Genomic DNA, 19,400 nt, shown 5'->3' with positions numbered 1-19,400 from the left:
TTTTTGTTGTTGTTGTTATTGTTTTTTGTTGTTGTTGTTGAGACAGGGTCTTGTTCTGTCACCCAGACAATGGTGTGATCACTGCTCACTGCAGCCTCAATCTCCTGGGCTCAAGCAATCCTTCTACCTCAGCCTCCCAAGTAGCTGGGATTACAGGTGTGAGCCACCTACCCCTGGCTAATTTTTTAAGTTTTATGTAGAGATGGGATCTCACTATGTTGCCCAGGCTGGTCTCAAACTCCTGAGCTGAAGGGATCGTCCTGCCTCAGCCTCCCAAAATACTGGGGTTAGGTGTGCACCACCACATCCGGCCTCTCCTTAAGTTTTATTTTAACTTTTCTACCTGGCCTGAATCAGTAATCTGGGTACAGCAGGTTGTATTCATAATTGCACACACTTTGTCTTGGCCTGCAAAAAAGAAAATCTAGGGTAAATCTCTAACAGCCCTGACCAGTGAGTTGAGGCTGACCTGATTGCCTTCCAGGACCGAGGAAGTGTTTTTTTTTAAACACTTGAAGATCTCTTCATGTACATTATTGTGTTTTTGGAGGGAGGCAAGTTAATGCATGGTTTCCACAGAAGTAGAAGATCAAGGGTGCGCATGGGTTATGCTTGGAAAGAAAATGTTTACAGTTATTTCCCCCGCAACTCCCGCTGCCGTGGGACCTACATCAGAAGAGGGGCACAGTGCCTCTAACATAGCTTCCTGGATGACTGGCAAGTCTGAGGGTTTCCAGTGCAGTTTGAGTAATGGAGTCTAGTCGTTGTTTTTGGAGGGATTGCCCGAATTAGTCCCACTTGTTTTGTTTGTCCTCACTACCAGCTGATTGGAATTCATCCATTACTGAGATTGGGGGTGGGGAAAGACCTCTGGAAGTGATATGGACGGGAGGTACATTTGCTGGGGTCATTTCTGATGTTCCCGATAGACTCTTGATAAGGCTCCTGATGGGGAATGGCGGACTCATAAGGTGCTTCCTACAATTTAGGAGAGCCATACCAAGGCATTTTTTCTTGGAGAAGGGTACAGGGGCAGTTCTACAAGAGAAAAGATCATTAATTCCTCTCTTAATACCATACCTCCTGGGATCTAAGGCATTTCTTCCTCAGGTGCCTTCTTGTTGCTCTCTACTGCTATTAAACCTTGGTTTCTTATTTCAGAGCTATAACTTTACCATTTCCTAGTGTTCCAGAAGAGTTAGATGTAAGAGGGACATTTTCATAAACCCTAACCAGAATTAACTTTGAATCCTCTAGATCACTGGTTCCCAATCTTTTTGGCACCAGGGACCAGTTTAATGGAAGACAATTTTTCTACAGATTTGGGGTAGGATGGTGGGAGGGGGATGGTTTTAGGATGAAAATGTTCCACTGCAGATCATCAGGCATTAGATTCTCATAATGAGCATGCAACCCAGATCCCTCACACGCACAGTTCACAATAGGGTTTGCACTCGTATGAGAGTCTAGTGCTGCCACTGATCTGACAGGAGGTGCCACTCAGGTGGTAATGCTCACTTGCCCACCGCTCACCTCTTTCTGTGTGACCAGGTTCCTAACAGGCCACAGACCAGTACCAGTCCATGGCCCGGGGGTTGGAAATTCCTGCTCTAGATCCCATTTTACCTCAGTGGCCCAGCTGGAAGGTTTATGAACCAAGCCTGCCTGCAGTTCTCATTAGGGGCTAGAAAGATGCATCATGTGCAGAGTGGTCAGAGTAGAATCCTGAAATTTCACAATAGGTCTGTATATCTCCTGTGATCCCCCACCCCTTAGCCTATAACTTCCAGGATATGGGTCAGGCTCTTGAGGATGGTATTTAAGACCTTTTTACAGTTAATTCCACCCTACCTGTTTATTATTACTAACTCTAGTTATTAGTCTGCTCAGTGCACTTAACAGTACCTTGCACAAGCCTTGACTTCTCATGCTGTGCCCTTACGGTGTGAAATGTTCTTATCCCTCCTCTTCACGTGGCAAAATTCAAACTAAGCTTCAAGGCTCTGCCTCAGTGTTCTCTTTCCTGTCATCTCATCCTTGGTGCTTCTAACTCAGAATTGGCACAGCTATTTTGGTATCTGTATTAGTCTGTTTTCACACTGCTATAAAGAACTACCTGAGACTGAGTAATTTATGAAAAAAAGGGTTTAATTGACTCACAGTTCCACATGGCTGGAGGGACCTCAGGAAACTTAAGGTGGAAGGTGAAGGGGAAGCACAGCACATCTTAATGTGGCAGCAGGAGAGAGAGAGAAGCAGCAAGGGGGGAAGTGCCACAATTTAAAACCGTCAGCTGTCGTGAGGAACTCACTCACTATCACAGGAACAACAGGGGAGAAATCCACCCCATGATCCAGTCATCTCCCACCAGGCCTCTCCTCTGACATGTGGGGATTACAATTCAAGATGAGGTTCTGGTGGGGACTCAGGGCTAAACTATGTCAGTATGTATTTCCACTTAGGATTCTTCACAGGTGAATACTGTAAGTACTGTTAGTTTTCTAGAGCGTGAATTCCTTGAGGATGGGAATATTTTCCTCATCTTTTTATTGCCAGTATTTAGCTTGATGCCCATTTCCAGTGAGTGTTATATAGCACTTGTTCAATAGATGTTAACTGAGCGAATGAGTGAAAAGCCTTAGGGCTGTGCTATGTATGGTTATGATACAGCTCTACTCTTTGTGTCACTCAAATAGTAAATACTGTCATAAAGTGAACACTTGTGTTTTCTGTTTACATTTTAGAATTGTGTTTTGAGCATTCTCATGTATACACTGTAGTTTATTCCACTTATGTTTCAGGAGGACCAAACATGTGGGCTATTACCTCTGAAGAACGTACTAAGCATGACAGGCAGTTTGATAACCTCAAACCTTCAGGAGGTTACATAACAGGTTTGTGTTTATAATTTTATTTGTGAATTATCGTCCTTATGTGATATCTAAGAATTAGTTTTAATTTGACTGCCATCAAATTTGTGTTAATAAATGATAAAATTCATATCAGTCAGAATTCTAGAAATTAAAGAAATGGTAACTTTCTTTTTTTTCCTGGAACTGTCTTAATTTGTTGTTTTGAATTTGGGATATGGAAGATTTTTCCTGAATCCCAAATGATAGTCAAGAATTTCTGTGTAATTGTCTAGTTTCACAGTTTGACATTATATCTAGAAAGTTTTCAGTTTATTTCTTAGATTCATTTCATGGAAAATCTAGACTTTTTGTTCTCGAATCTGTTTTCCTAATCCTAGCCCTCTGTCTTTGAGGCTATACCAAGCACTGATTGTTGATGCTAGCCCTTGTTTTGCAGAAAGACCACCAGAGCCAAAATAGGATTAATTTAGGTGTGCCTTTGAAATTTTTTTCTATTAATTAAACTTTTTTCTGTACCAAAGTAACTTAGTGCTTTACATACAATAGTAGTAACTATGAGAACAATGATATTTATTGAATTTTTACTATATACCAGATGCTATGCTCAGTGCATTATTTTATTTAACCTTTACAACAACCCTATAAAGTAGGCAGTATTGTTGTCTATATTTACAAATAGTGAAACTGAGACTAACAGATGTTATGTAACTGCCTAAGGTTACAAAGATGGTTAGTGTTAATCTGGGCTTTGAAACCATTCGGCCTGACTTTGGAATCCATCTACTTAACCATGTTATTTGTACTGCTATGATAGTAATTACCTTACCTGGTATTAGGATTTGATTACCCTGCTTACAGGTTAATAACTTTGTCCATTACTGAGGGAAGACCCAAGATTCCTGAGTCAAAGACAAAGAACCTTATGACTAACAGCATAACTAGCAAAATCAGCATTGGCATCTATCTTTCTGTTTCCTTTAGTGTTCCCTAAGTCCCACAGAGACAATGCAGAGAGCCCAGAAGAATGCTACATATGCTGTGTTACAGGAGAGGAACACTGAATTTGGGGAACCCACCCTTTTGTAGCAAGCAGTAAAGCAAGTTTGTCCCTTGTCTCAGTGGGAGACATTACCTGATTCCTTAAGACTGCTCATTACGAACCCAATTCTGAGAAGTGACCCAGACAGAGAGCAGTTAGGGTCTTACATTATTGACATACAAAGCGAGACACATAGGAGTGTGAAGAAACTCCAGTAGGACTGTCTCCTAACACCTGGTACTTTTTATATTGAAACTCTTTTAGGGAATAGTGTTTTTAAATATAAATTTTACTAAGTGGAAGTATTTTTAAGGAAGATCCCAATTGTGGAAAAACTAAGATGAATAATATTTCATCACTGATTAATATACAATAGAAATGCAGATGTGACTTTTGTTTTAAAAATCTGTCTTATTAAAGTTATTTAAATAATTTTTATTTGTGTTTCTTTTGCATTATTTAATGATTGGTATTAAAATTATAAATCATTAACATATACCCATTATTATTCAGAAGCATTGGAATAATTTCATTTACTAATGTACTGCTTGGGTTTTGTTTTTATTACTTTCAGGTGATCAAGCACGTAATTTTTTCCTACAGTCAGGTCTACCGGCCCCCGTTTTAGCTGAAATATGGTAAAGTGTTTTCTTTTATAGATCAACCTAATTTTCTGATAGTATTTTTTTTTTGTAATATAGTGTTAACATAAAATTGTTTTTAGTTGCATTCTATTGGTTATTAAGAATATTTCTGACAGCCCTTTGGGAGTCTGAGGTAGGAGGATTGCTTGAGGCCAGCCTGGGCAACATAGTGAGAACCCTGTCTCTACAGAAAATTAAAAAAAAAATTAGCTGGGTGTGGTGGCCCACACCTCTAGTCCCAGCTCCTCAGGGAGGCCAAGATGGAAGGATTGCTTGAGCCCAGGAATTCAGTGCTTAAGAGAACTATGATTGTGTCACTGCACCCTAGCCTGGATGACAGAATGAGACTCTCTTAAAAAAAAAAAAAAAAATTCCTTCAGTTTTTTGGAGAATAAATTTTATTGAGCAAATAAAATGATTGAAAATAATTCTCTAATTTCTAATTTCATTAATTAGATTAATTTAGATTAATTAGATAAACGAATTTCATTAATTAGAAATAGTTCTCTAATTTCTAATTTCATTAGAATTTTCTAAGGGAAGATATGTACATTGTCATTGAGAAAAATTCCCTTGTAATTTGGCAGAATCTCAAAATCCTCTGTTATTTTGTAGTTTCATTTATATCATAATACATAAACCCCAAATTAGTCCTCGCTTCCCCTGCTCCTTCTTTGAAGAAACGATTCTCCATAATATCTGTTTTTTTAAAAACGTTTACAATAAGTAACAACCCCTACCCCGTCTTTCCACTTGGAATATTCTCATGCCTGGCAATGTATGAGGTACATAGCAAGTATTCAATAAATATTTGGACAAATGAATAAATTAAATTTGAAGTATTATACTCTTGAATTTTTTTATACCTAAACTAGTGGAATTCAGCCCAAAGGTTTCTAGATTCTGTATAGACAGTCAGTGTTTTATTAGTTGTTATCTCTGGTCAGTATTTCTTAATGTGTAGGTTTTATCTTTTTGTTATTATATATTTTACATATTAGATATTTTAAATTTAGTGATGATGCACACATGAATGCCATATCATCTTTTTTACTTTGTTAACCTCCAAAATAACATTAGTTTTCCCACCACCACCCCACATACCAATCTACCTACCTCATGCTCCTTTTAGGGCTTTATCAGACCTAAACAAGGATGGGAAGATGGATCAGCAAGAGTTCTCCATAGCTATGAAACTCATCAAACTGAAGCTTCAAGGCCAACAATTGCCTGTGGTTCTCCCTCCCATTATGAAGCAACCCCCTATGTTTTCTCCATTAATTTCTGCTCGTTTTGGTAAGTGTGTATTAATTTAAATACCTGTATTTGCTACTTAAACTTTATCCCTAGACATATTTGAGTATTAGAAAAGGATTTGTTAGCACAAAATGACAATCCCCAAATTCCAAGTTAATTTTCATTTTAGAGATAATAAATATTAAATTCACTGTCACAGGTAGGGGATCCATGTGTTCTGGTTTTCTAGGGACAGTTCTGATTTATGCCTTTTGTCCTGGCACCTGGTCCAGTTAGTGTCTCCTTTTACAACTCCTAGTTGTGTGATAAATTATATGGTCTCCCTAGGTATAGCCAATCCCAAATACTAGTCTTAGTTTCCTCTCTCTATATATATATATTAGTAATATAGAAAAAATTTTGAGCAGTTTTAAACTCACTTGAAATGGTTTGATTTGGGAGATAATTTAAAATTTTATGTAAGTTGAATTTCTTTTTTTTTTTGGAGACGGAGTCTCGCTCTGTCGCCCAGGCTGGAGTGCAGTGGCCAGATCTCAGCTCACTGCAAGCTCCGCCTCCCGGGTTCCCGCCATTCTCCTGCCTCAGCCTCCCGAGTAGCTGGGACCACAGGCGCCGCCACCTCGCCCGGCTAATTTTTTGTGTTTTTAGTAGAGACGGGGTTTCATCGTGTTAGCCAGGATGGTCTCGATCTCCTGACCTTGTGATCCGCCCGTCTCGGCCTCCCAAAGTGCTGGGATTACAGGCTTGAGCCACCACGCCCGGCCTGAATTTCTTTTAAAGGTTAATTAGCCAGCTAAATTTAGGGCCAAAAGTTGCAGACTTTGGGCTCATAGGTTTACATATTCATCAGCGATAACCAGGTGGTATGTTTTCTGTTAAGTTTGATCAGGCAATTTCTTATAATTATACGTGAGAAACACTCATTTTGAATGGAACATTCAATTAGGTATGTCTGTGTATCTGAAACATGTTCCTTCACTACATATTTTAGAACATAGGCCGGGCGCGGTGGCTCAAGCCTGTAATCCCAGCACTTTGGGAGGCCAAGACGGGCAGATCACGAGGTCAGGAGATCAAGACCATCCTGGCTAACACGGTGAAACCCCGTCTCTACTAAAAAAATACAAAAAACTAGCCGGGCGAGGTGGCAGGCGCCTGTAGTCCCAGCTACTTGGGAGGCTGAGGCAGGAGAATGGCGTAAACCCAGGAGGCGGAGCTTGCAGTGAGCTGAATCCGGCCACTGCACTCCAGCCTGGGCGACAGAGCAAGACTCCGTCTCAAAAAAAAAAAAAAAAAAAAAAAAAAAAAAAAAAAAAAAGAACATAGAATTCTAGAGCTGGTTATAGGGGTGTGTGCCTGTAGTTCTGGCTGCCTGGGAGGCTGTGGGTAGGATTGCTTGAGTCTAGGAGTTTGAGGTTGTAGCATGCTATGATCATACCTGTGAATAGCCACTTCATTCTAGTCTGGGCAACATAGTGAGACCCCCATCTCAAACAAACAACAAACTCCACGAAATTATTTCACTATTGTAGTGAATTCTGGAGATAAACACCAAATCGTTGTGTGACCATATTTATATATTAGTATTCTGCAGTTAATAAATGAATAAAAGTCGTCACTTTGTTCTTTTTAAAGACTTGTCCTTGAATTCATAGGAATGTTACAAGAAAAGGAAAATATGTGACACACTTTCTTGCAAATAATGCATGTGCATAAATGGATCTCATAAAATATCTACTACTTAGTCTTTTTGTTTGGGGGGAGTGTGAGAGAGAGAGAAGAGGGAGTGTGTGTGTGTGGGGGGTGTGAGTGTGTGTGTGTGGGGGGTGTGTGTGTGGGGGGGGGTGTGTGGGTGTATGTGAGTGTGTGTGAGTGTGTGTGTGAGAGTGTGTGTGTATTAAGTAACTTAGTAGCACTGTATTATCCTATCACAAAAACCTCGTTGGATGTGGTAATATATTCTTTCCTTGAGGATACTCATATTCAATTGGAAAAGGCTGCTTAGTTTTATTCATGATGAGAGAGGAGAATATTTAACTCTTTACTAGGTATTTTCTTAGTTCATACAGATCAGAATATTAGTATTAGAGCAGCAGTTTACCTCCCTCATTGCTGGGTCGAAGGATAATTTCTCTGTGGTGTTTCGGTAAACATAGAGTCTGCCCACTGTACTGTAAACTTGTTTTTTGTATGTGTTTTATAATTGATTTTCTAGCATTGGAGAAAGTGTTTTCTTTTGACTTTAGGAATGGGAAGCATGCCCAATCTGTCCATTCCTCAGCCATTGCCTCCAGCTGCACCTATAACATCATTGTCCTCTGCGACTTCAGGGACCAACCTTCCTCCCTTAATGATGCCCGCTCCCCTAGTGCCTTCTGTTAGCACATCATCATTACCAAATGGAACCGCCAGTCTCATTCAGCCTTTATCCATTCCTTATTCTTCTTCAAGTGAGTACTTTGTTTCTAATGAGTCATTATTTCATGTAAAGAAAGAAACTATTATATTTATGTTTGAACAGATACAAATTTCTTTTATCCTTTCCTTCTTTTTCTTTTTTAGCATTGCCTCATGGGTCATCTTACAGTCTGATGATGGGAGGATTTGGAGGTGCTAGTATACAGAAAGCGCAGTCTCTGATTGATTTAGGATCTAGTAGGTATGACTACCTAACTCTGACAGCTTTGTATTCTTTCAATAAGAAGTCTTTTTTTAGCAAATGATTTTTTTAAAGCTTTGAGCTTACCTAAGTTTTACTTTATAATGGCCAAGTACAAATACTTAAGGTAAATTTACTACTTACAACACACATAAAATATATTATTTATTTTTAGAATTATTAAGTGTCTGTGGCATTTTAGTTTTGAAAAAATACTTCATGTAAACTAAAAATATTTTAATTATTTTTTTTGCCTAAAGCTGTGTACTTTTCCTTTAAAAGATGTGTATATTTCCCAAGGAGTGTCATACTCATTGTACATTGTTAATTTCTTTCTTGAGCAGATTATACTAATTTGGTATCTTTTAAATTTTACAAAGCACAAATGCATCAGTATTCATTACATTAATCATCCTTCATATAAATCACTATTATACTCTTCAGGGTAGCGTACGGAGAGTGTTAGATTTGACCCAGAAGAACAACATTCATATCCCAGGTTACTCACTGATTCTGTGACCTTGTTTTTTCTTAACATTGCTGAGCCATAGTTTACCCATCTAAAAGATGGGGACTGTAACATTTTTTAAGTTTGTTGGGAGGATTTTAGAAATATTTGTAAAGGCCTTAGTATGATATAAGGTCTGGCACAGAGCGGATTCTTTATATGCGGTAGTCTCATGGAGTTTTATACTTCGTATGGTCTTTGCTTTACTAAGAATAGTGATAATTGCTTAAAATTAAAAAAAAAAATGTAAAATGCAAAAGCAGTCACCATTGGCCAGGCACAGTGGCTCACTCCTGTAATCCCAGCACTTTGGGAGGCTGAGGTGGGCGGATTGCGTGAGCTCAGGAGTTCGAGACCAGCCTGGGCAACATGATGAAACCCTGTCTCTACTAAAAATATACACAAAAAGTAGCCGGGCCTGGTGGCATGTGCCTGTAATCCCAGCTACTCGGGAGGCTGAGGCAGGAGAATTACTTGAACCCAGGAGGTAGAGGTTGCAGTGATCCAGGATCGTGCCACTGCACTCCAGGCTGGTGACAGAGTGAGACTCTGTCTCCCAAAAAAGGCAGTCACCATTATAGTATATAACAGTGGTCCTCAACCTTTTTGGTACCAGGGACTGGTTTCATGGAAGACAGTTTTTTCACAGACTTGAAGCAATGGTTTTAGGATGAAACTGTTACATCTCAGATCATCAGGCATTAGATTCTCAAAGGGAGCATCCAACCTAGGTCCCTCACATGTGCCATTCACAATACGATTCGCACTCCTATGAGGATCTAATGCCGCTGCTCACTGGGCAGGAGCTGGAGCTCAGGTAGTAGTGCTGACTCACCTGCCACTCACCGAGCCCTGCTGTCCAGCCTGGTTTGTAACAGGTCTGTGGCCCGACGGTTCAGGACCCCTGGTATATAAGATTCTTAATGCCTTGGTCTTACAAAGTTTAATTAAATATATTTTATTTAGCAACATAAAAATTTTAAATAAATTTTTTTATAGCTCAACTTCCTCGACTGCTTCACTCTCAGGGAACTCACCCAAGACTGGGACCTCAGAGTGGGCAGTTCCTCAGCCTTCAAGATTAAAATATCGGCAAAAATTTAATAGTCTTGACAAAAGCATGAGTGGATATCTCTCAGGTAAGCAGCATACAGTGCTGAGGAGCATGAGAAAGGGTCTTTTGTGTGGACTTCCATTGAAGAACTCTCATTTGAATTTGTATTGTGTAGCTCATCTGACATTTTAACATCCAAAAAATTTAGCAGGCGTTTGATAAATACAAATACCTGAAGTTGTATAGGGATTCAAAGATGGATTCAACTTGATTGCTTCCTTCAAAGTTCTTATTGTCAAGTCGGGCACCAGATATACCCCCAACTTTTTGGCAAAAGACCTGTCCAAGAAGATCAAACCTCATCCTCTAAGCTTTGCAGTGGATGGAGAGCTATGGGTCACAAGAGAGAGTGTGTGGAACTTAGCCTCAGCTCACTTTTCCTGAGAATCCTCCTCTGCATTGGGCTTTTTCTCTGCTTACCCTATTATAAAACCTCAGGTGAGCATTGCTCACCCTTTAGTGCTCTAGCCCAAATGTGCCTGTAAAACTTGGCCTTAGTTCACTGTAAAACATTTGAGTCCAGGCTAAAATGTCATCCAAACTGTACTAATTGAAAACAGCAAAGGAGACATAAACAGAGGGTAACAGGCAAGTAGAGTTCCCACCTTCTAACTTTCCCACACCCCCTTCACTCAGCAAGAAATTATGATTTAGGACCGAGTAAAATAAGTGTTTAAAAATAATAAAACTTTAAGTGCTAAGTAACATAGAATGGGATATATTAAAGCTGAAGAGTTCAGATGAGGTATCTTATAGGAAGGGAGCATTTAAGCTCCATGAAAAAGTCAGGATTTCGACAGAGATCGAACGTGGGGGCATTTGATGGTGACAAATGAGAAATTAAGAGCAAAAAGTACATGGCCTATTTGGAGAGTGAAAAGTAGTCTATGAAATAGGAGTCTAGGGTCAGTAGTTATGCAGAGAGGCAAGGGAACAAGCAGTAAGACTTTTGGAATTGATTGGACAAGCAAATACATACAGTATTTTATTTAAAGATACATAACTATGTGATAACTATTTTTTAAAGCAAGGGAATTATGCATACAAAATTCAGGGTAGTGGTTACCTCTTGTGGAAGCATGGGAATAAGTCAAGGAACACAGATAGATTCAAGGCATTTAGTAATCTAGTTCTTAAGATGGGTGGTAGGTTCATGGGTGACTTATTATACTTCTTAACTTATATATATACTTTGTATTTTTACATTTATTTCATATTACATATCTAAGATTTTCTGTAATTTTATCAAATTGCATGAAACAAGGTATGCTTTCTTTGACACGCTTTTTTTTACATTTTAATGTCTCTAAAATTAGGATGTGTGCTACAATTAGTGATGTCTTAGCACTGTGTCATAGTTTCATTAGCAGTGCTTTCTTATGCATAAAATAATAGTAAGTCTTATAGCCAGTGGAATTTTAGATTCTGTGAAATATGGTATTGAACCATACTGGAGATTAATATAAAGTCATAATTCCTATTCTTTGAAAAAATTAACTTCTTTGTACCCTACATTTTGCATTTAAAAAGTTTATTTTGGCCGAGGGTGGTGGCTCACACCTGTAATCCTAGCACTTTGGGAGGCCAAGGTGGGCAGATCATGAAGTCAAGAGATCAAGACCACCCTAGCCAACATGGTGAAACCCTGTCTCTGCTAAAAATACACAGATTAGCTGGGCATGGTGGCACACATCTGTAGTCCCAGCTACTCTGGAGGTTGAGGCAGGAGAATTGCTTGAACCCAGGAGACAGAGGTTGCAGTGAGCCGAGATGGCGCTGCTGCACTCCAGCCTGGCGACAGAACAAGACTCTGTCTCAAGAAAAAAAAAAAAAGATTCTCTTTGCTAGGCATAGTGGCATGTGCCTGTAGTCCCAGCTACTTGGGAGGCTGTGGCAGGAGGATTGCTTGAGCCCAGGAGTCCAGCCTGGGCAACTTAGTGAGAGCCCATCTCTCTAATAAAAAGAAGTTATTTGTTTTCAGCTGAACGAAAGTTGATGAAAAAGATGCGTACAAAAATGTTCGCAACCTAAGTGTTCATCAACAGAATAGATAAATGACGGTATATTTACGTAACAGAATACTTTAAAGCAATAAAACCAAATGAATTGCTGATACATGCAACCACTTGAATGACTTTCATAGGTATTGTATTGAATGAAAGCATCCCAAAAGGACCATAGCATTTAACCCATTTATACAAAACTGAAGAACAGGAGACCTAATTAATGGTGATAGAAATCAGAATAATGTGTTTACTATGTGGGGAAGGGACCATGTGCAAACCTTCTGAGTTGCTGGAAACATTCTGCATCTTGATATCGGTGTATATGTGCATACCTATGTAAAAATTCATTAGGCAGGCCAAGTGCAGTGGCTCACACCTGTAATTCCAACATTTTGGGAGGCTTAGGCGGGCGGATCACTTGAGGTCAGGAGTTTGAGACCAGCCTGGTCAACATGGTGAAACCCCATCGCTACTAAAAATACAAAATTTAGCCAGGCGTGGTGGTGGACGCCTGTAATCCCAGCTACTCTGGAGTCTGAGGCAGGAGAATTGTTTGTGCCTGGCAGGCAGAGGTTGCAGTGAGCTGAGATCACGCCACTGCGCTCCAGCCTGGTTTACAGAGCTAGACTATGTCTCAAAAAAAAAAAAAGAAGAAAATTCATTAGCATACTTAAGAGTAGTACACTTTGTATAAGTACTGTAAATGTAACAGTATAAACAGAGGTGATTTTGCATTGGGATATGAAGGGCAGTGAATGGGGAGCCAACTGTGGGGAAATGATCCTAATATAACTTCATTAGTATATGCCACATTGTATGAAGGTTGTGTATTGTGGTGTTTTTAGAGAATGTCATTATTATTCTGAGACCTACAAGGGTAAAGCTATGTATCTGTGGGTAAAGACAAGGTGTTCTATAAAAAGAATAGTTGCTGCTGGTGTCCTTAAGCTGAGCATGAGCCCCAAGAATATGAAGATGAGGCTAATCTGGACTTATATGTTTGTTTTTTTCAATAAATGTAGGAGTTGGTGATTTTTTTTTTTTTTTTTTTTTTTTGAGACAGAGTCTTGCTCTGTCACCTAGGCTGGAGTGCAGTGGTGCGATCTTGGCTCACTGCAGCCTCTGCTTCCCGGGTTCCAGCGATTCTCCTGCCTCCTACAGGCACACGCCACCATACCCAGCTAATTTTTTTTTTTTAGTAGAGACAGGGTTTCGCCATATTGGCCAGGCTGGTCTCGAACTCCCGACCTCAGGTGATCCGCCCGCCTTGGTCTCCCAAAGTTTTGGGATTACAGACATGAGCCACCGTGCCTGTCCAGTAGTCTGTTTTTTCCTTTTGTTCCTTCTCTTCTTCTCCCCCTAAACATAGTTTTTAAAAATTTGTTTAGATTAAGTCATTGATGTAACTGTTTCCTGAATCACATACTTTCTGGGCACTCTGTTAGGCACAGGAATACAGAGAGGAGGAAGACATGGTTCATACCTTTGAAGAGCCCATAGTATATAGCTCATGTAATCAAGGTGTTTAATTACTTGTTTAAAAGTGCTGTGATTAATGTAGATGAGAAAGTGACTAACTCCAAGGATATAAGAGAGAATGTTTCACAGAAGAAAAGACATTAGAGCCAGATCTTAGAGGATAGACTACGAAGTAAAGAATGGAGGGTCTGGCATTCTAAGCAGAGGATATAGGATATCCAGAGGCTTGGCCGACTAAAAGTGTACATGTTCCAATGAGCTTTCCTTAGTAAGATACTCTGCTGGCTCTCTATGGCCCTTTGTATTACTCAGACTTTGCCTCACACCTATAAAGCCCTCCATGAATATGATTTTTAACCATTTACATTCCTCCTCCTCCTCTCTTCTGTTTGCTCTATTGCCTGATGCTAAGGGATCTTCTTTCAGTCCAAAAGGATCTTTTTTTTTTTTTGTCCAAAAGCTGAAATAGTTTTGAACCTTTTTTTCAGGTTTAAAATAGCCTTCCATCTCTCTTATTTAGAAGAATCTTCCTTTTAACACAAAGACCTACTCAAATCAATTTCCTAAGTGAAATCTGAGGAGTAATTAGTAGGGCGAGGCTCCGGGTTTAATTTCCAGTGTTTTTATGTGATTTATGTTAAATGTCCAGATTGAAAAAGTAGAATGAAAATGCTTTAAAAGTTATATAACATAAACATTTAGCTGCATATTGTAATACATGGTTGCTTTGATTATCTAGTCCTATGTTGAAGGCCCAGTGGGACAAGAAATCTAGCTGCACTTGGCTGGCTTTCTTGTAGTTGGAGCTGTTGCTGAGAAAGTGTTGGCAGATGTAATCTCTTATGTGAGAGTTGTTTTGGACAGACCTTGACTCAGACTGAACCCAGAGTGGCGCCTGACTCTTCTGCTACTCACAGCTCAGTCACCTAGGAGTGGGAAGTGCTGCACCTGCTGGGGGTACAAGAGGGCCCACAATCTTGGCCTCTAATACTCTATGTGCCTGATGTCTTGTTCTTTCATGTTAGCCACTTGTGTGTATTATTATCTTGCTGAAAAGACAGGGGAGAGCACTTGATACCACTAATTCTAGATTTGAAATTCCTTGGGGCAGTGACTGTGTTTGATTACTACTGAATGCTTAGCACCTAGCACATGGTAAAAACATTTTGATGTTAAAAGTTCCCAGGATACCCTAGTAGCATTGTTATTTTACAGATACAGCTATTTTGTTGTGCATAACTTGAAAGAGACTAAAGAATTCCTTTGTGATTTTCTCCGCTTAATCAGGTTTTCAAGCTAGAAATGCCCTTCTTCAGTCAAATCTTTCTCAAACTCAGCTAGCTACTATTTGGTAAGTTTGTCCCTTAATTACATTTGATTAACTATGCATTAATTAATTAAACTCTCCCCTATCATGAGAAAGATACTGTTTCTGTAAAAGTTTGTGACTCAGAGATGCTCTATAAAAACAGCCATTTGAAAGTTAGTATTAAGCTTGGAGGCAAATGTAATTGTGCAGAATGTTGTTGTACCCTTAAGCTACACCACATTTACAAAAAATATTTTCCCCAACAATAGATTAATCTTGGCATACTATAACTTTTTAACTTTATAAACCTTTTAATTGTTTAAAACTTTTTAGGCCAGGCGCGGTGGCTCAAGCCTGTAATCCCAGCACTTTGGGAGGCCGAGACGGGTGGATCACGAGGTCAGGAGATCGAGACCATCCTGGCCAACACGGTGAAACCCCGTCTCTACTAAAAAATACAAAAAACTAGCCGGGAGAGGGGGCGGGCGCCTGTAGTCCCAGCTACTCGGGAGGCTGAGGCAGGAGAATGGCGTAAACCCGGGAGATGGAGCTTGCAGTGAGCTGAGATCCGGCCACTGCACTCCAGCCTGGGCGACAGAGTGAGACTTTGTCTCAAAAAAAAAAAAAAAAAAACTTTTTGACTCTTGTAATAACACTTAGCTTAAAACACAAACACATTGTACAGAAAGATATTTATATCCTATTCTTTAAAGCTCTTTTTATTTTTAAAATTTATTTTTAGTTTTTAAACTTTTGTTAAAAACTGATACACAAAGACACCCATTAGCTTAGGCCTACAGAGGGTCAAGATCATCAGTATCACTGTCTTCTACCTCCACATCTTGTCTCACTGGACAGGGGCAATAACACGCATGGACCCATTGTCCCCTATGATAACAATGCCTTCTGGAATTTATCCTGATGGACCCGCCTGAGGCTGTCTTGCAGTTAACTTTTTTTTTCTGTAAGTAGAAGGAGTACACTCTAAAATAACAATAAAAAATGCAGTATATCCTGAGACTTTGCTGAAGTTTCTTATCAGCTTAAGGAGATTTTGGGCTGAGACAATGGGGTTTTCTAAATATACAATCATGTCATCTGCAAACAGGGACAATTTGACTTCTTCTTTTCCTAACTGAATAATGTGCAAAAGTCACAAGCGTTCTTATACACCAGTAACAGACAAACAGCCAAATCATGAATGAACTTCCATTCACAATTGCTTCAAAGAGAATGAAATACCTAGGACTCCAACTTACAAGGGATGTAAAGGACCTCTTCAAGGAGAACTACAAACCACTGCTCAGTGAAATAAAAGAGGATACAAACAAATGGAAGAACATACCATGCTCATGGATAGGAAGAATCAATATCGTGAAAATGGCCATACTGCCCAAGGTAATTTATAGATTCAATGCCATCCCCATCAAACTACCAATGAGTTTCTTCACAGAATTGGAAAAAACTGCTTTAAAGTTCATATGGAACCAAAAAAGAGCCCGCATCTCCAAGACAATCCTAAGTCAAAAGAACAAAGCTGGAGGCATCACGCTACCTGACTTCAAACTATACTACAAGGCTGCAGTAACCAAAACAGCATGGTACTGGTACCAAAACAGAGATATAGACCAATGGAACAGAACAGGGGCCTCAGAAATAACACCACACATCTACAGCCATCTGATCTTTGACAAACTTGAGAAAAACAAGAAATGGGGAAAGGATTCCCTATTTAATAAATGGTGCTGGGAAAATTGGCTAGCCATAAGTAGAAAGCTGAAACTGGATCCTTTCTTTACTCCTTATACGAAAATTAATTCAAGATGGATTAGAGACTTAAATGTTAGACCTAATACCATAAAAACCCTAGAAGAAAACCTAGGTAGTACCATTCAGGACATAGGCATGGGCAAGGACTTATGTCTAAAACACCAAAAGCAATGGCAACAAAAGCCAAAATTGACAAATGGGATCTAATTAAACTGAAGAGCTTCTGCACAGCAAAAGAAACTACCATGAGAGTGAACAGGCAACCTACAGAATGGGAGAAAATTTTTGCAATCTACTCATCTGACAGAGGGCTAATATCCAGAACCTACAAAGAACTCAAACAAATTTACAAGAAAAAAACAAACAACCCCATCAAAAAGTGGGCAAAGGATATGAACAGACATTTCTCAAAAGAAGGCATTCATACAGCCAACAGACACATGAAAAAATGCTCATCATCACTGGCCATCAGAGAAATGCAAATCAAAACCACAATGAAATAGCATCTCACACCAGTTAGAATGGCAATCATTAAAAAGTCAGGAAACAACAGGTGCTGGAGAGGATGTGGAGAAATAGGAACACTTTTACACTGTTGGTGGGATTGTAAACTAGTTCAACCATTATGGAAAACAGTATGGCGATTCCTCAAGGATCTAGAACTAGAAGTACCATATGACCCAACCATCCCATTACTGGATATATACCCAAAGGATTATAAATCATGCTGCTATAAAGACACATGCACACATATGTTTATTGCTGCACTATTCACAATAGCAAAGACTTGGAATCAACCCAAATGTCCATCAGTGACAGACTGGATGAAGAAAATGTGGCACATATACACCATGGAATACTATGCAGCCATAAAAAAGGATGAGTTTGTGTCCTTTGTAGGGACATGGATGCAGCTGGAAACCATCATTCTCAGCAAACTATTGCAAGAACAGAAAACCAAACACCGCATGTTCTCACTTATAGGTGGGAACTGAACAATGAGATCACTTGGACTCGGGAAGGGGAACATCACACACCGGGGCCTATCATGGGAAGGGGGGAGGGGGAAGGGATTGCATTGGGAGTTATACCTGATGTAAATGACGAGTTGATGGGTGCTGACGAGTTGATGGGTGCAGCACGCCAACATGGCACAAGTATACATATGTAACAAACCTGCACGTTATGCACATGTACCCTAGAACTTAAAGTATAATTTAAAAAAATAATAATTTAAAAAAAGATTAAAAATATATATATATATAAAAATGCAGTATAGTAAATACATTATCCAGTAGCATATTAATAGGTGTTTATTGTTATTGAGTGTTATGTTCTGTACATAATTGTATATGCTGTACTTTTCTACAGCTGGCAGTGCAGTTTGTTTGTTCACACTAGCATCATCACAAACACATAGGTAATGCATTGCATTATGACAGCTACAATGTCCGCAGGTGATAGGAATTTTTCAACTCCATTATAATCTTATGGGACCACCATTATAAGTGCAGTCCATTGTTTGCTGATATGTCATTATGCAGTTCATGACTACATTTTACAAGAAAAACTTGTTTTCTTTGATCTAATCCCTTCTATGGAGAATCAGAGAGTATCTCATTTTTAATATAGGTAAATGTGATTTGGTAGGTGAATTAACCATGGAGTAAGATAAACCACTTTCTCAGAAGGGGTAGGTCTCTTTCTGTTTCAGAGTTTCTTCACTCTCTTTTATGTCATGAAAATCAAGGGTGAAAATTAACTCACTATTGAATGTAAATATGTACATTCAATAGTGAGTTATGTAAATGTATGTATTTACATTTCACTAAAATAAGTGTACCCAGCAGTTTTACCATCATTATCCTTCTTTTAAAAATAAAAAATTGGCCGGGCACGGGTGGCTCACGCCTGTAATCCCAGCACTTTGGGAGGCTGAGGCAGGCGAATCAGAGGTCAGGAGATCGAGACCATCCTGGCTAACATGGTGAAACCCCGTCTCTACTAAAAACACAAAGAATTAGCCGGGCGTGGTGGTGGGCACCTATAGTCCCAGCTACTTGGGAGGCTGAGGCAGGAGAATGGTGTGAACCCGGAAGGCAGAGCTTGCAGTAAGCCGAGACTGCCACTGCACTCCAGCTTGAGCGACAGACCTAGACTCCATCTCAAAAAAATAAAATAAAATAAAAAATTGAACTTTTGAAGCAATATTTTACTCCGAATAGGCTTTATTAAGTTGTTAATTTTATTTTCTTTAGGACTCTGGCTGACATTGATGGTGATGGACAGCTAAAAGCAGAAGAGTTTATTCTTGCAATGCACCTTACTGACATGGCCAAAGCTGGACAGCCATTACCACTGACTTTACCTCCTGAGCTTGTTCCTCCATCTTTCAGGTGAGTGTGCCTGGAGGTCGAGAGCTGTGGTTTTGATAACTTGGCAGATGTGATTTAGAAGAGAGTTAAATATTTGCACTGCCATTTATTTTAGTATTCAATGAGTAATACTGGAAAAGGGTACATGTTAGAAGTAGGTGTGGGCCAGGCATGGCAGCTTATGCCTGTAATCATAACACTTTGGGAGCTGAGGTGGGAGGATCACATGAGGCCAGGAGTTCAGGATGAGCATGGACAACATAGTGAGACCCCATCTCTACAAAAATAAAAATAATTAGCCAGATGCGCCTGTAGTCTTAGCTACTCTGGAAGCTGGGGCAGGAGGATCACTAGAGCATAGGAATTA

At 39.5% G+C, this 19,400-nt stretch overlaps 1 protein-coding gene across 7 annotated transcripts in view; it reads left to right on the top strand.

Moving 5' to 3' along the window:
• LOC105479823 (intersectin 2) overlaps nucleotides 1–19,400 on the top strand; it is a 156,993-nt gene that overhangs the window by 39,661 nt on the left and 97,932 nt on the right. For all 7 annotated transcript variants that reach the window (XR_011611551.1, XM_011738143.3, XM_011738146.2 and 4 more), the window contains exons 3-10: nucleotides 2,802–2,894; nucleotides 4,487–4,550; nucleotides 5,689–5,852; nucleotides 8,060–8,263; nucleotides 8,376–8,472; nucleotides 9,980–10,119; nucleotides 14,867–14,930; nucleotides 18,917–19,054. Coding sequence is in view for 6 of the 7 variants with exons in the window: in XM_011738143.3 (XP_011736445.1) it covers nucleotides 2,802–2,894; nucleotides 4,487–4,550; nucleotides 5,689–5,852; nucleotides 8,060–8,263; nucleotides 8,376–8,472; nucleotides 9,980–10,119; nucleotides 14,867–14,930; nucleotides 18,917–19,054 (964 nt within the window). In the remaining variant the exon portion in view is untranslated. The remainder of the gene's footprint in view (nucleotides 1–2,801; nucleotides 2,895–4,486; nucleotides 4,551–5,688; nucleotides 5,853–8,059; nucleotides 8,264–8,375; nucleotides 8,473–9,979; nucleotides 10,120–14,866; nucleotides 14,931–18,916; nucleotides 19,055–19,400) is intronic.

This window comes from Macaca nemestrina, chromosome 13 (assembly GCF_043159975.1).
Source record: "Macaca nemestrina isolate mMacNem1 chromosome 13, mMacNem.hap1, whole genome shotgun sequence".
Taxonomy (NCBI): Eukaryota; Metazoa; Chordata; class Mammalia; order Primates; family Cercopithecidae; genus Macaca; species Macaca nemestrina.
The sequence above is the reverse complement of the archived record's forward strand: the minus strand, read 5'-3'. Positions and strand labels throughout refer to the sequence as shown.